The following is a 12125-nucleotide window of genomic DNA, read 5'->3' as shown; positions in this document are numbered from 1 at the left end:
TGGGGTCTGGGGGGGGGGGGGACAAAGTATCAAATAGTGATACAAAAATGAGACTGAAGCAGCTGAATTTATATGCATAACAGTGGACCCAGATTTTTTCCAGGACTAGAGGCAAATGAGACAACTTTCATTCGAATCATAACACGCCACACAAGGTGATGACATTATGACATTAAATGACTCCACACACCTAACTGTTTCTGCTTCGCAAGTCTCCTCTCCAGAGCCAGTCGTTTGTTGAGCTCTATGTGCCGCTGCTGTTCCTCAGTCAGAGAGGCTGGAGCAGGAGTAGAATGGACAAACGGATCTTCAGGGAAACCTTCGTCTCCAACTGGATCAGACTCTTCCAGTACTCGACCCTCACCCTCCTCTGAAGGGAAGTAGAAAGTCGATGAATTTTTACCTGCTGCTTTCAATAGTAGTGTAAGACAGCCAAAAGTTGAAAGGTATCATTACCAACATAGTCCTCATGCGTTATTGGCATGTCCAATCGAATTCGTTTTAGACATGTCTAATGGAGAAACAAAGTACAGCGTTAACAAAGGATGCAGACAACTTCCATGAAGGATGTACAATATCACACATTGAGAGTTTTTTAATGAGGTCCACACTTCCTGGATTAAATATCGTGTTGACACAGGATGCATTCTTGCGTTGATTAAACAGAAGGCATTTATATGTGCTTTAATTCCCATGTACTGTTGTTAAAGCAAAAATTTAACCTTAAAAACATGGCAATCATGGTGTGGCATCAAGTAAAAACTGCGAGAGATGGCGCAACAGCCTAAGACAAATGTGTACATAGAGTAACAATTAAAATAGATTGGTTGGATAGGCCCTGAGTTTAAGTACCGGCACATGGTCTTTTCCTCCCCTCTCTTATCACTTCCTGTCACCACTACTGTCCTATCATAATAAAGGCATAAATGCCAAAAATATAACTTTGCCAAATATAAAAACAAAAAAGCAGACATCAAAATAACATTTAAATGAAAAAAAAAAAATGCAGATAGTTTGTAAGAACACATCCTGTGTGAACAGCCCCTAGTTAAGCTTGAATTTGCCTCAAGAACAAATGTTATTTTTCATGTCAGACATCTTACCTGAACTTCTTTTTTACTTCCACTTTATCAATGAACTCCTCAAACTGCATTTTAGGATATAGGCGATGGGCCCAGTTGTCCATTTTCTGCAAGAGGAGCTTCAGATTCTCTGCCTGAATCAGAAATGAACGAAGAGGGTGAGCACTGACAACTATATTTACAGATCACTTTGATTTATTTATATACATAAATGCTGGAACAACAGGATCTGTAATCAAATAACAATGAATTCAGGAGTATTTCAATATTTAACACAAAAACGGCAAGGATAAAGTGAAAAATGAGCCAGTGCCCTTTGCCTTTGAACTTAACACCATCAAATAAAGCACGCAAAGCTGGAAGACCCTTCTCAGAAATCAACCTAAAAGAGAGAAGAGGTGAAAGAGGAGAACTTTAAACACTGGAGAAACTCAAGTCAAGTCAAATTTATTTATAGCACTTTTTACAATAAACACGGTTTCAAAGCAGTTATAGAGAAAATCATGAGGCTAATGTTTATAATATCTTAATTACTTTGTAATATAGTTTACATTTTGTGACGATGCAAGCAATAAAGAAGTTTAAACATGCTATCTATTATATTAGAGCTATATAAAGAGCTGGGTGATAATATAGTTAAATTTTGCAATTTAAAAAATCAGGTTGCTGAGATTTACTCTACAGTATATATCGCTTTTCTTGCCTGTAATATATGTATGCAGATAGATACATTTGGATATAATATACAGTATATCCAACTTTATATACAGAACTGTGCAATAATACAGTTTACATTTTGTGACAATATAAACAATCATGCAGCCAATAAATAGTATATATTGCTTTCCGGGAGTAAACTGTATGTACGCAGGTAAAGTAAACGAATTATCATTATTAATTATCAATTTACTGCCATCTGGTTCAGTACCTGTTTGCATCCAGTTTAGGCTGAGGCCTCTTCACTGTTCGTCTTTTTGCCACTGGCACTTCTGCTAGTTTTGACACTTCTCCTTCCTCCTCACCTAAACACAAAACAATATGGGTTTCATCCTAACGTGAGATTAAACTCCACAGAAGATTCTTCTATGTACAGTATGAACAGCAGGGATTATGTAGCATGGGACAGCAGGATGAGGAATTGGAACACCTCACAGCTCAAGATTTTGAGCACTTATAACATATAAGCAAGCACCATTAATCCCTTTACATCTAATTTTTAGAATGGTTAAGAATGAAACACAGACCCTCTCCATTGCCAAAAGGATCCTCCTCGATGTCTCCCTGACCAGGCCATGATGGAGGAGGGAGAGGAGGGAACCTCTAGTCCTCTATGTGCTCATAATCTGGGACGTCAAACAGGCCATTTTCTAACGGATCGAGCATGGTGCATGGGATCCTGTAGAGATAGGAGCATATGATCAATTCTACAACGTTAAAACTATTTAATTTTACTTTCAGTGGTGTTGACATAAATTAAGTTCACTGGCTGTTTCACTTTTGAGTGTTTCTGAACAGGAAGACATGGCAAAGAACCTAGTTCAACAGTATCCACATGATCAAAGTGACCAAATACACAAACAGTAGTTATCACCGTCTAAAGTCTAGGTTTTCCGGGGGTCCGTGGTCAAATATTTTTAAATTATAAAATTAAATGTATGTTTACTACTTCAAATAAATCCTGCATATTGTCAATTATTTAGCATCAGTAATATTTTTAATGTACAGTTTTAAGAAACAACCTGTCACCACAATATTGCTTCTGTAAAGCGATTCTAGTAACAGTGATTGTTTACAAACAGAAAGCCAATCATAAATTGCCTCAGCATTTATCGTATTAAACATTAAACGTATTCGTACTGTCGCAGATACGCTGTTTAGTCTATTAAACAAAATTTTAACAAAATGCTAAAAAGAAACTATTTTTTGCAGTATGTTTCAGAAGACGGTCGCGTAACGTTAACGTTACCCGTTGCACGCTATATTCGTCCAAACAATGTCATTGCCTCATAATTTTATGAAAAGATAAATGTTAATCGTAGAGGACAGTTGTTTTGTTACTGTCACAGCATTTTTGCGCCAGACAGTGTCAATCCGCACATCGCCCTCAGTTTCGCCCATGTCTGGATGTCAAGCTCAACCGATGTCACTGTCATTTTAGTGAAAAGCTGAATATCAATGCGGTCCATCGAACTTACTGAATATATGCTGTCAAAGGACGAAACTTCAACACCGACCGCAGCAGCACGAGAGATCATCAACACAGCGCAGAGCCAAAGTTTCTACCGCGGCTTTCCGCTCAGCCAATCAGATCTCTGCTACGGCGAGCGTCAGTGGTTCTGTCGCGTCGCTGTTCATGGCTGATGCGAACTGCGACGTCTACCGGCGCGGAGAAACGGCAAGAAGTCAGACTTTCGCAACAAAACAAAACGGACAGTTTTGCTAGAGTGTACCGAGGTAGACACATCAAAATACCAAAACAGATATAATGCAGGGTTTCAAACTTTATTGAAAGCACAGATCTCATACTGCAATATATGTATGTATGTATGTATTGTAGTTCCACAAACACATTTATTATAATATTTATTTCATTGTCTGTTTGTTTGCCACGTATACAAACGCCATTGTTAATAGGGTTTTCAGAAACGTCCATCTAACTTTTCTCACCTCATAATCAAACACCCAAACCTCAACTTATCCTCTTGAGTAATTTGTTGAGAGATGTTTGGATGGTCCAACAATTCATGAACACAGATGTACATTTGTGGACCATTTTATTTGAAGTTACATGTAAACAAGTCTCAGCATGTCATCATTATTAATAATAATCAATAAAAAAGAAATGTACGGACACGTGCGATGTGAAAAAAGATAGTTGTGTACATGTGAAGCAGTCTGTTTTATATTCGCGTTCTAAGCAGGAACATGAGAAAGACTGCACTGAGCAGAATGCAGAGAGTGCACACAGTGGGGACGACAATCTCTGTGACCATCTCCATGTGGCTGATCAGTGGATCTGGAGAAAAACAAAGGTAAGTCAGTGACAACTAATAAAAGATACATTCAGTGAAAACATAAAGGTATTTGAAAATAGCACTAGCACTGCACAGAAAACATGAAACATGACATCCTGAGCCCTGTACCTAAACTTCATCATGCACAGGCCAAACCTTTGGCATATCTGCATGTTCCTTATTTTCCTTGGACTTTCTTCTAGCTGAAAGGGCAAACAAAAGAAAATTCCTGTTAGAAAGTTACCATATAATTTCCTTCTCTATATGTTGTGCTTGGTTATAAATAGAAAATGTCATTTGTGACAGAATTTTCTTTTATTTGCCCCAGCTAGATCACTGCCGGCTGTGCTGCCTAGTAGGGAGAGAAGTCAGCAACAGTTACACTAACCTGCTGCAAGGAGCTGGTTACTTGAGGTGCATGTTTCCAGTGCCTTTCTTTTCCAGCTTTCAATCTGTGGTAAACATTATCCAACTTAAATGCATAAGACATAATATATATTTATCACAGATTGCACAAAAATGCTTAGACTCTTGCACTCTTTGACTCAAAAGAAGAAATACAAATTTAATTTAGCATACAATTTTAATGCTAAACTCAGTGAAGTCATACCTCTCTCTGATTAGGGAAACCATTCGAGCTGATGATGCGCTTGTAGTACTGAACTGATGCTTTTGGGTAGCGTGGTTTATTTTTGCTGTCAAAGTCCACGTAGTACAGGCCAAATCTTTCAGAGTAGCCCTCATCCCATTCAGACTTGTCAAGCAATGACCAAGCTGTGTAGCCTTTCACATTTACTCCATCTTTAACCGCTGAATGAAAAAAAACAAACAAACAAAACTGCAAGGAGCTGGTTACTTGAGGTGCATGTTTCCAGTGCCTTTCTTTTCCAGCTTTCAATCTGTGGTAAACATTATCCAACTTAAATGCATAAGACATAATATATATTTATCACAGATTGCACAAAAATGCTTAGACTCTTGCACTCTTTGACTCAAAAGAAGAAATACAAATTTAATTTAGCATACAATTTTAATGCTAAACTCAATGAAGTCATACCTCTCTCTGATTAGGGAAACCATTCGAGCTGATGATGCGCTTGTAGTACTGAACTGATGCTTTTGGGTAGCGTGGTTTATTTTTGCTGTCAAAGTCCACGTAGTACAGGCCAAATCTTTCAGAGTAGCCCTCATCCCATTCAAACTTGTCAAGCAATGACCAAGCTGTGTAGCCTTTCACATTTACTCCATCTTTAACTGCTGAATGAAAAAAAACAAACAAACAAAAACGTTCCTTTGAGTGGTTGTATAGACTTTATTTATCTATGTATGAAGAGAACTATGATTTGGAGCTCTGTAGAACGTTTGTGCTTGGAAGGAAGCCTTTTTAATTTTTATAGACATCAGTCAGTCAAATGGTCAGTCTGTAATCAAGTTTCCATAAATTTTGATTTGCATGTTCTAAAAGTTTTTGTGAATCAGGTCGAATTGCTCAATTCATTCAGTCTATTGTAAGACAGTGGTTCTCAACGTTTTTGACTGAAAGGCCTCCCATTTTCCAACTCAATATTCATAGTCCATTCATAACCATCATAATGGTTAAGAGATTTCCTCTGATATTTCTGCTGAAAGTATGACAATGCTGACTGTTTTCAAATGTTTTTATTAACAGAAACTGGGAGTGTTGAAATGAATTAAACACGATTCTATAAGATTCAGGTTTTTCTATAAAAATAGTCTTTGAGGGGAAAAAAGAAATATGATTTCAGTTTGACCATTTCATCTTGATTTCTTTTTTTGTATTTATGGGATCTTAATGAAGTTTACATATATAAATATATATATATAGGCTTGTTCTGGCTTCCTTGTTGAGAACCACTGGTAAGAGCATTTAAAGATAGAAGGCATAGATTTCTATATTGATTCTGACCTTTGAGCATTTCATTGATGTAATCCCTCAAGTACTGCATTCTCCAGTCATCACACAGTTCTGTGCACATCATCTTCTCTGATACACCATTTCCTGTCACGTATATAATGGGGTCTCCGTACTGTGTCTAAGAATAAAGAGATTTGAGTCACAAAAGGACAGTGTGCCATTCCTAGTCAGACTACTGCCCACAGTCTGGAAGTAGTTTTTTACAGAAATATACCTTAACAAAGCTAAGCAGACGGCGGAAGCCCCATGGCACAGAGTAGAGCCACTCTGATCCAGGATCAGGCCACTGTGGGTCTACCAGCTCAGCCAGGTCACGGTCAGTGAAGTAGCTGTTTCCACGGTTGGAAGGAAAGTTCTTTTGTGTGATGTAGCGCGTAGTGAAGTGACTGATGCCCAGGAAGTCACAAGTGCCTCTGACATAACTTTTCTCATGAGGGCTGAAAGTAGGCAGGCGAGAACTACTCAGGCCCTGCTGGGCACTCTTCCTACCTGCAGAAATGAAACACAGAAATATTTATGTAATAATTGTAAATGATCATCAGCCCCAGCTAAATAAGCCTATCATTTTTTTTTCAATTTATTTATGGTTTGCTTGCCTATGTAGTCTTTCATTATTTGAGGATAGTCTCCATGGAAGAGTGGCGTGGCAAACCAGCCCAAGTAGAACTGGACATATCTTTCAGCAGCTTCTATATCACGCTGATTGTTGATGTCCACTGGTTCTCCCCAGTCAGCTGACAGGGATATGCCCACCATTCCTAAAATGGCAGAAACACTTGTACCAGTTTGGACCTTTGTGCCTTTCAAATTTCAGTATCTGAAATTTGTCTACCTTTCTGTTTGTTTCTCCACTGGGCATCATATGTGTGCCAGACCTTAGCATGAGCCTGTCAGTGCAGCAGAGGATAAAAATGAGCTTCATTTCACTGCCTTTGTATTCTTATCAGAAACAGTGATTTTAATAGTCAGAAATATTTTCTGAATAGTTTATCCCTAAATGCATGCTTTTTTTTTCTCTCTGCTGTCCATAATCAGAGCATTGCATTGCTAATTTAGCGTAATAATTATTTCTGTTGTTCAATTATTATAGTCATTCGACTACAATGGACTGCAGTGGATTTAATCACCTTAATGATATTGTGGGCAGCATTATATGCACCAGTACCCCTCATCTTCAGACCAGGAGCATGTTCTCCAGTCTCATAACCCTCCACTGCAACAGACTGGAAATATGGAAGGGTGTAAGAGTGGACTTTGAACCAGATAATAAACTGATTATTCTCATGTATGTACTTTGATGTACATCAAAGTAACCGTGACATGATTTTTTATTTTTTTTTTAGCTTTTATTATATCAAAAATTTTGAAGAGTGAAAGAGATTGCATTTAATATTGTGGAATTTCTGGAGAAAGAACTGCATGAAAATGAATTACAAGCTGGAATTGTAATAGTGGACGCTACTTTTACAATTCTTACCCAAGGATTGTTGAAGGTGATCCAGTATTTGACTCGATTGCCAAATCTCTCAAAGCACAGGTTGGCAAAATCATTGAAGAAGTTGATCATACTGGCATTTTGCCAACCTCCATATTTCTCCTCCAGAACCTGCAAAGGCACAGATATGATTTTGAAAGTTAAATCAATTTGATGTATACTCTTTTTAAAGATATGTACTCTGACATACTTATCATACATAGTTTTTGAAAGAGAATTTGCTGCGTCTGAATATTCCTAATTCACAAGTACCCGAATGACCTACTACTTTCTAATATGTGCATCCAATGGACACTTTAATATCCTATGATGCCACGGGAGAGGAGCGAAGCAGTGACAGTGACAACATGGCAGATGTAGTATGTCCAAATTTCATTCATACTACCCATATTCATTCTATATAGAACATACTTTTTAACGGTCATGAAGTCCGTTTCAAACCAAATGTAGAACCTACTGGACAGTACGTACAGTATGTGATTTCAGACGCAGACATTTTGTTTTACCTGAGGTAAGTCCCAGTGGTAGAGCGTCACAATTGGTGTCATTTTGTTCTCCAGAAGCATATTAATTAGGTTATCATAGTGCTCTATCCCTTTCTCGTTGATGTAGTCAGCTAAAAAAAACAATCAGAAAAACTTTTGGTAATTACTCTAAAACATTTCAAGAAAACTTTTTTTTGGCATAATTAATTTGAATTACTCTTCATGCCACTGGGCAGAATCCTTGGCCAGGAGATGGAAAAGAGATAGTGGTTCAGCTTCATGTCTTTCATCAGTGCAATATCATCCTAAAACATACATTAAAAAGATTATCTTAGAACCAAAGCATCTACATACATCACTGTGTATTTCTGATCAAGAAATCATAGCACCTTTATTTTATAATAGCCTTCACAGGAAGAGTCACCAGTGTCATTCAGATTAATTTTCCCTCTTTTGTGAGAAAACACATCCCAGATGCTCTTTCCTTTTCCATCTTTATCCCATGCTCCTTCTGTTTGATATGCTGAGCTGCCAGCGCCCCAAGAGAATCCTGAAAATGTATGCATACACACTTTGCTATTTATTTAAAACTAGTATATCTAATTCTTGTGTATATGTGTTTGTAAATGCATTCATTATATAGAATCCTGAAAATGAATAATTTATCGAAAATAATATCAAATGCTACTGACATTCTTCGAAATATTTTATTTTGTGCTCAGCAGAAGAAAAGAAATTCATACAGGTTTGTGACCGCTTGAGGGTGAGATGACAGTATTTTCATTTTTGGGTGAACTATCCTTTTAAGTAAGACAGGATTATTATTTACAGTGTTATTTACTTGCTTTATACTTTACATATTTTGCATATTCTGTGTGATATATCACTTGATATATTACCGAATTGATATATTATTCTTTATATTTTAATATTTCTTCTTAAAGAACACACTTCTATTTGCTGTTGTTTGTAAGTGTTATTTGCTGTTATGAGTAATGCTTTACCTGAAGCAAATGTGCCATATTGAAATGATCCTATTTTGTTCTTGGTCCAGTCAAAGTCTTCACTGGCAAAAATGCACATTGCCAACAGAAGAATGTGGCATATCCTCAGCACACTGTGTTGTAGCATCCTCTTATTCTCATAGGGGTTTGTTTTTCACCAGTAGCACCTGCACAGATTAAAACAGACTCATTTTACTTACAGGCACACCTTTGAAAATGTTTCCTCAATTCTTAAATAGGCATATATAGAGACACTTTAGGTCAGTTTTCCTCATTTAAAAAAAAAAAAAAAAACCATACTCAGAGTGGTCAGCTTCCAAAGCATTCGAAGCTGATGCATATCAATGATGCATCCCAAACTAAAAAGCTGTCACAATCCACGTGCAATTAGCCGTAAATGCACAAAAAAATTTCCAAACCCAGATAAGATCAGATGAATTAACTCTCATTTCAGCCAGCTATAAGACAAACTGACACAAAAGGCTATCAGTGACAAAAAGTAAGTCAGTTTGTCAAGAGCCGCCAGTATGAAAGACATCTCAGTAGTATTTATCCAGAAGAGAGGAGATATAAGTTTGTATCTGAAGGAGAGAGGATGAGATGATGATTAAAACGCTCCCTTCTGTTCGCAGGAACCAGCAGCTTTGCCCTGTCTCATGTCTCTCTTCCTCCTCTCACCCAGATTCTCCCTCTATCTAGATTCGCACTCAAGCACATATAGACATATACCTGCTCCAGGCCTCACATTTGTCTCGACTGGAATCCACTCCAAAGTGCCAGAAGGTTACCTAAGCTTCTGAACTTCATTCACCCTCACAAAGCTGGCCAGTGCCTGTGTGCCCGTGAGCACAAAACAGTAGCGAAGCATCTAGTAGATCCAAGCTCCATTCAGGAGCCACACACAGGCTCAAATACCCACTATTCAGATTCAGTGGGTTGAGAGGGGAAAAGTGCTGCTCCTAACATGTTTTATAGAACTGAACATTTGACTCTGTAAGCAAAGTTGATGCTGGTGTGGGTGATACATTTGCATTTTGGTCCCCAAGGGGGAAATACAAATTTATGCTATGAAAAAGGGGAAAATGTTCAGATTTCAACTAGCATTTCTAAACCAATTCTGCATTGTTTTTTTTAATAAAGGATGGATGTAAATAAATAGAATAAAAAAAATAATAAAATAAAAAAATAAAAAAATTGGTTGTTTACACAAGTGGGCAGAATTGTTGGTACCCTTGGTAAATATGATCAAAGAAGGCTGTGAAAATAAATCTGCATTGTTAATCCTTTTGATCTTTTATTTTTTTTTAAATCACAAAAATCTAACCTTTCATTGGAGAATAAGAATTTAAAATGGGGGGAAATATCATTATGAAATAAATGTTTTTTTCTCAAATACACATTGGATACAATTATTGGTACCCCTAGAAATTCTTATGAGTAAAATATCTGTGAAGTATATTCCCATTCATATTTACAATTTTGAGCATACCAGGGTGATTATGAACATGAAATTATCCAGCCATGGCTTCCTGTTTCACAGAAATATAAATAAGAGGGAAAACAAAGGCCAAATTCCAAATTAATCACCCATCACAATGAGAAAACCAAAGAATATATTTCTGATGTGCAGCAAAAGATAATTGAGCTTCACAAATTAGAAAGTGGCTTTAGGAAAAGAGCTAGAGCAGTGAAAATTCGAGCACCTACATCACCACATGTTGTTTGGGAGGGCTTCAAGAAAAAAATCATCTCATCCAAAAACAATCTCCAGCATATTCTGTTGTCAGACATGACTGGAACTTCAAACGGGACTGGCTTCTATGGTCAGATGTAACTAAAAAATTTGCTTTTTAGCAACAAACACTCAAGATGGGTTTGGTGAACACAGGGATAAAAAGTACCCCATGTGTACATGAAAAATACTGCTGTATTTTTAATATATTATAATGGGCCATGTTTGGATCTTCCAACCGGACAATAATCTTAAAAACAACACAAAAATGGGTCACTGGGCACAGAACCAAGCTTCTGCTATGGCCATTCCAGTGCCCTGACCTGCACCTTATAGAAAATGAGTGTGGTGAACTGAAGAGGAGAAACACCGTCATGGAGCTGGGAAGTGAGGAGGAGAGTTTGAGTGGCTAAAGACTCTCCAAGGACCACAGCTGGAGAACTGCTGAAAAAGGTTGTTTTGGGGTCAGAAAACCTTAAAAAAAAAACCCTGGTGTGCTAAAAATTGTGAATATGAATGGGAATATATTTCAGATATATTTTACTCATAAGAATTTCTAGGGGTACCAGTAATTGTGTCCAACGTGTATTTGAGAAAAAACATTTATTTCATAATGATATTTCCCCCCATTTTAAATTCTTATTCTCCAATGAAAGGTTAGAGTTTTGTGATTTTTTTTGTGAAAGGATTAACAATGCAGATTTATTTTCATAGCCTTCTTTGATCATATTTACCAAGGGTACCAACAATTCTGACCATGTGTGTAGCTGTTAGAGGATAAGTTAGTCATTTATTTATAATGTATAATGTTATTTTAGAAAGTGCAGAATATAATATATAGAAGTATATAAAGTATTTGCATATTTTTCCCTTGCTTAAATACTACTATAATCCAATTCCGACTGAACTAGGATAATAAATATATACCAATATTATAGAAAATCATGGTTGGATTGATCTCTACTATACATATGTGTGGCTGTCATTGTGACATTACTTGCTGGTGCCCCAGTTCAAACATGAATACAGTTACAACATGCATTGAAAAGAATGTTGAATTGTTCCAGAAAGTGTTGACACTGCACTCTTTTACTGTCCGTTTATGTTCCTGTGTTGTCTGTTTAGGTGTGTATGAAGGAGAATCTGTTCAATGTATTTTGGTTCATCATATTTACATGTGTTCTCTTGCATCTTCTACTGATGTGTTTAAGCTTTTACATGTGTGCATTTGAGTTTCTGTATGCACATATAGCTAAAGGCTTTTACAAAATATAGGCAGCATACTGTATGTGTTTAGCATATCAATACAAAGACAGACTACAGAGAGCGCAGCAGAAAGAGTATGAGCATTCTAGCACTCCCTGTTTCTATGTACCT

The 12125-nt window shown here is 37.1% G+C and overlaps 1 protein-coding gene across 5 annotated transcripts; it reads right to left on the bottom strand.

Moving 5' to 3' along the window:
* Window positions 1–3570: 3570 nt before the first annotated feature.
* Window positions 3571–9942, bottom strand: LOC107755100 (lactase-like protein). Of its 5 annotated transcripts, XM_016571771.1 has the most exons (15): window positions 9317–9729; window positions 9017–9183; window positions 8402–8562; window positions 8230–8317; window positions 8034–8143; window positions 7510–7638; window positions 7160–7255; window positions 6865–6919; window positions 6629–6790; window positions 6247–6521; window positions 6024–6150; window positions 4707–4906; window positions 4485–4548; window positions 4226–4299; window positions 4025–4098 (listed from the first exon to the last, which is right to left on the bottom strand). In XM_016571771.1, exons 2-14 carry the CDS (start codon window positions 9141–9143, stop codon window positions 4226–4228), a joined length of 1668 nt encoding a protein of 555 aa, XP_016427257.1. In that variant the 5' UTR covers window positions 9144–9183; window positions 9317–9729; the 3' UTR covers window positions 4025–4098. The 5 variants fall into 5 exon arrangements, with proteins under 5 accessions (XP_016427255.1, XP_016427256.1, XP_016427259.1 ...); XM_016571769.1 differs by lacking the exons at window positions 4226–4299; window positions 9317–9729 and adding an exon at window positions 9746–9942 and having other exon boundaries at window positions 3571–4098; XM_016571770.1 differs by lacking the exons at window positions 4226–4299; window positions 9317–9729 and adding an exon at window positions 9762–9942 and having other exon boundaries at window positions 3571–4098.
* Window positions 9943–12125: the final 2183 nt, after the last annotated feature.

This window comes from Sinocyclocheilus rhinocerous, unplaced genomic scaffold, assembly GCF_001515625.1.
Source record: "Sinocyclocheilus rhinocerous isolate Xijiao unplaced genomic scaffold, SAMN03320098_v1.1 scaffold591, whole genome shotgun sequence".
Classification (NCBI taxonomy): domain Eukaryota; kingdom Metazoa; phylum Chordata; class Actinopteri; order Cypriniformes; family Cyprinidae; genus Sinocyclocheilus; species Sinocyclocheilus rhinocerous.
The sequence above is the reverse complement of the archived record's forward strand: the minus strand, read 5'-3'. Positions and strand labels throughout refer to the sequence as shown.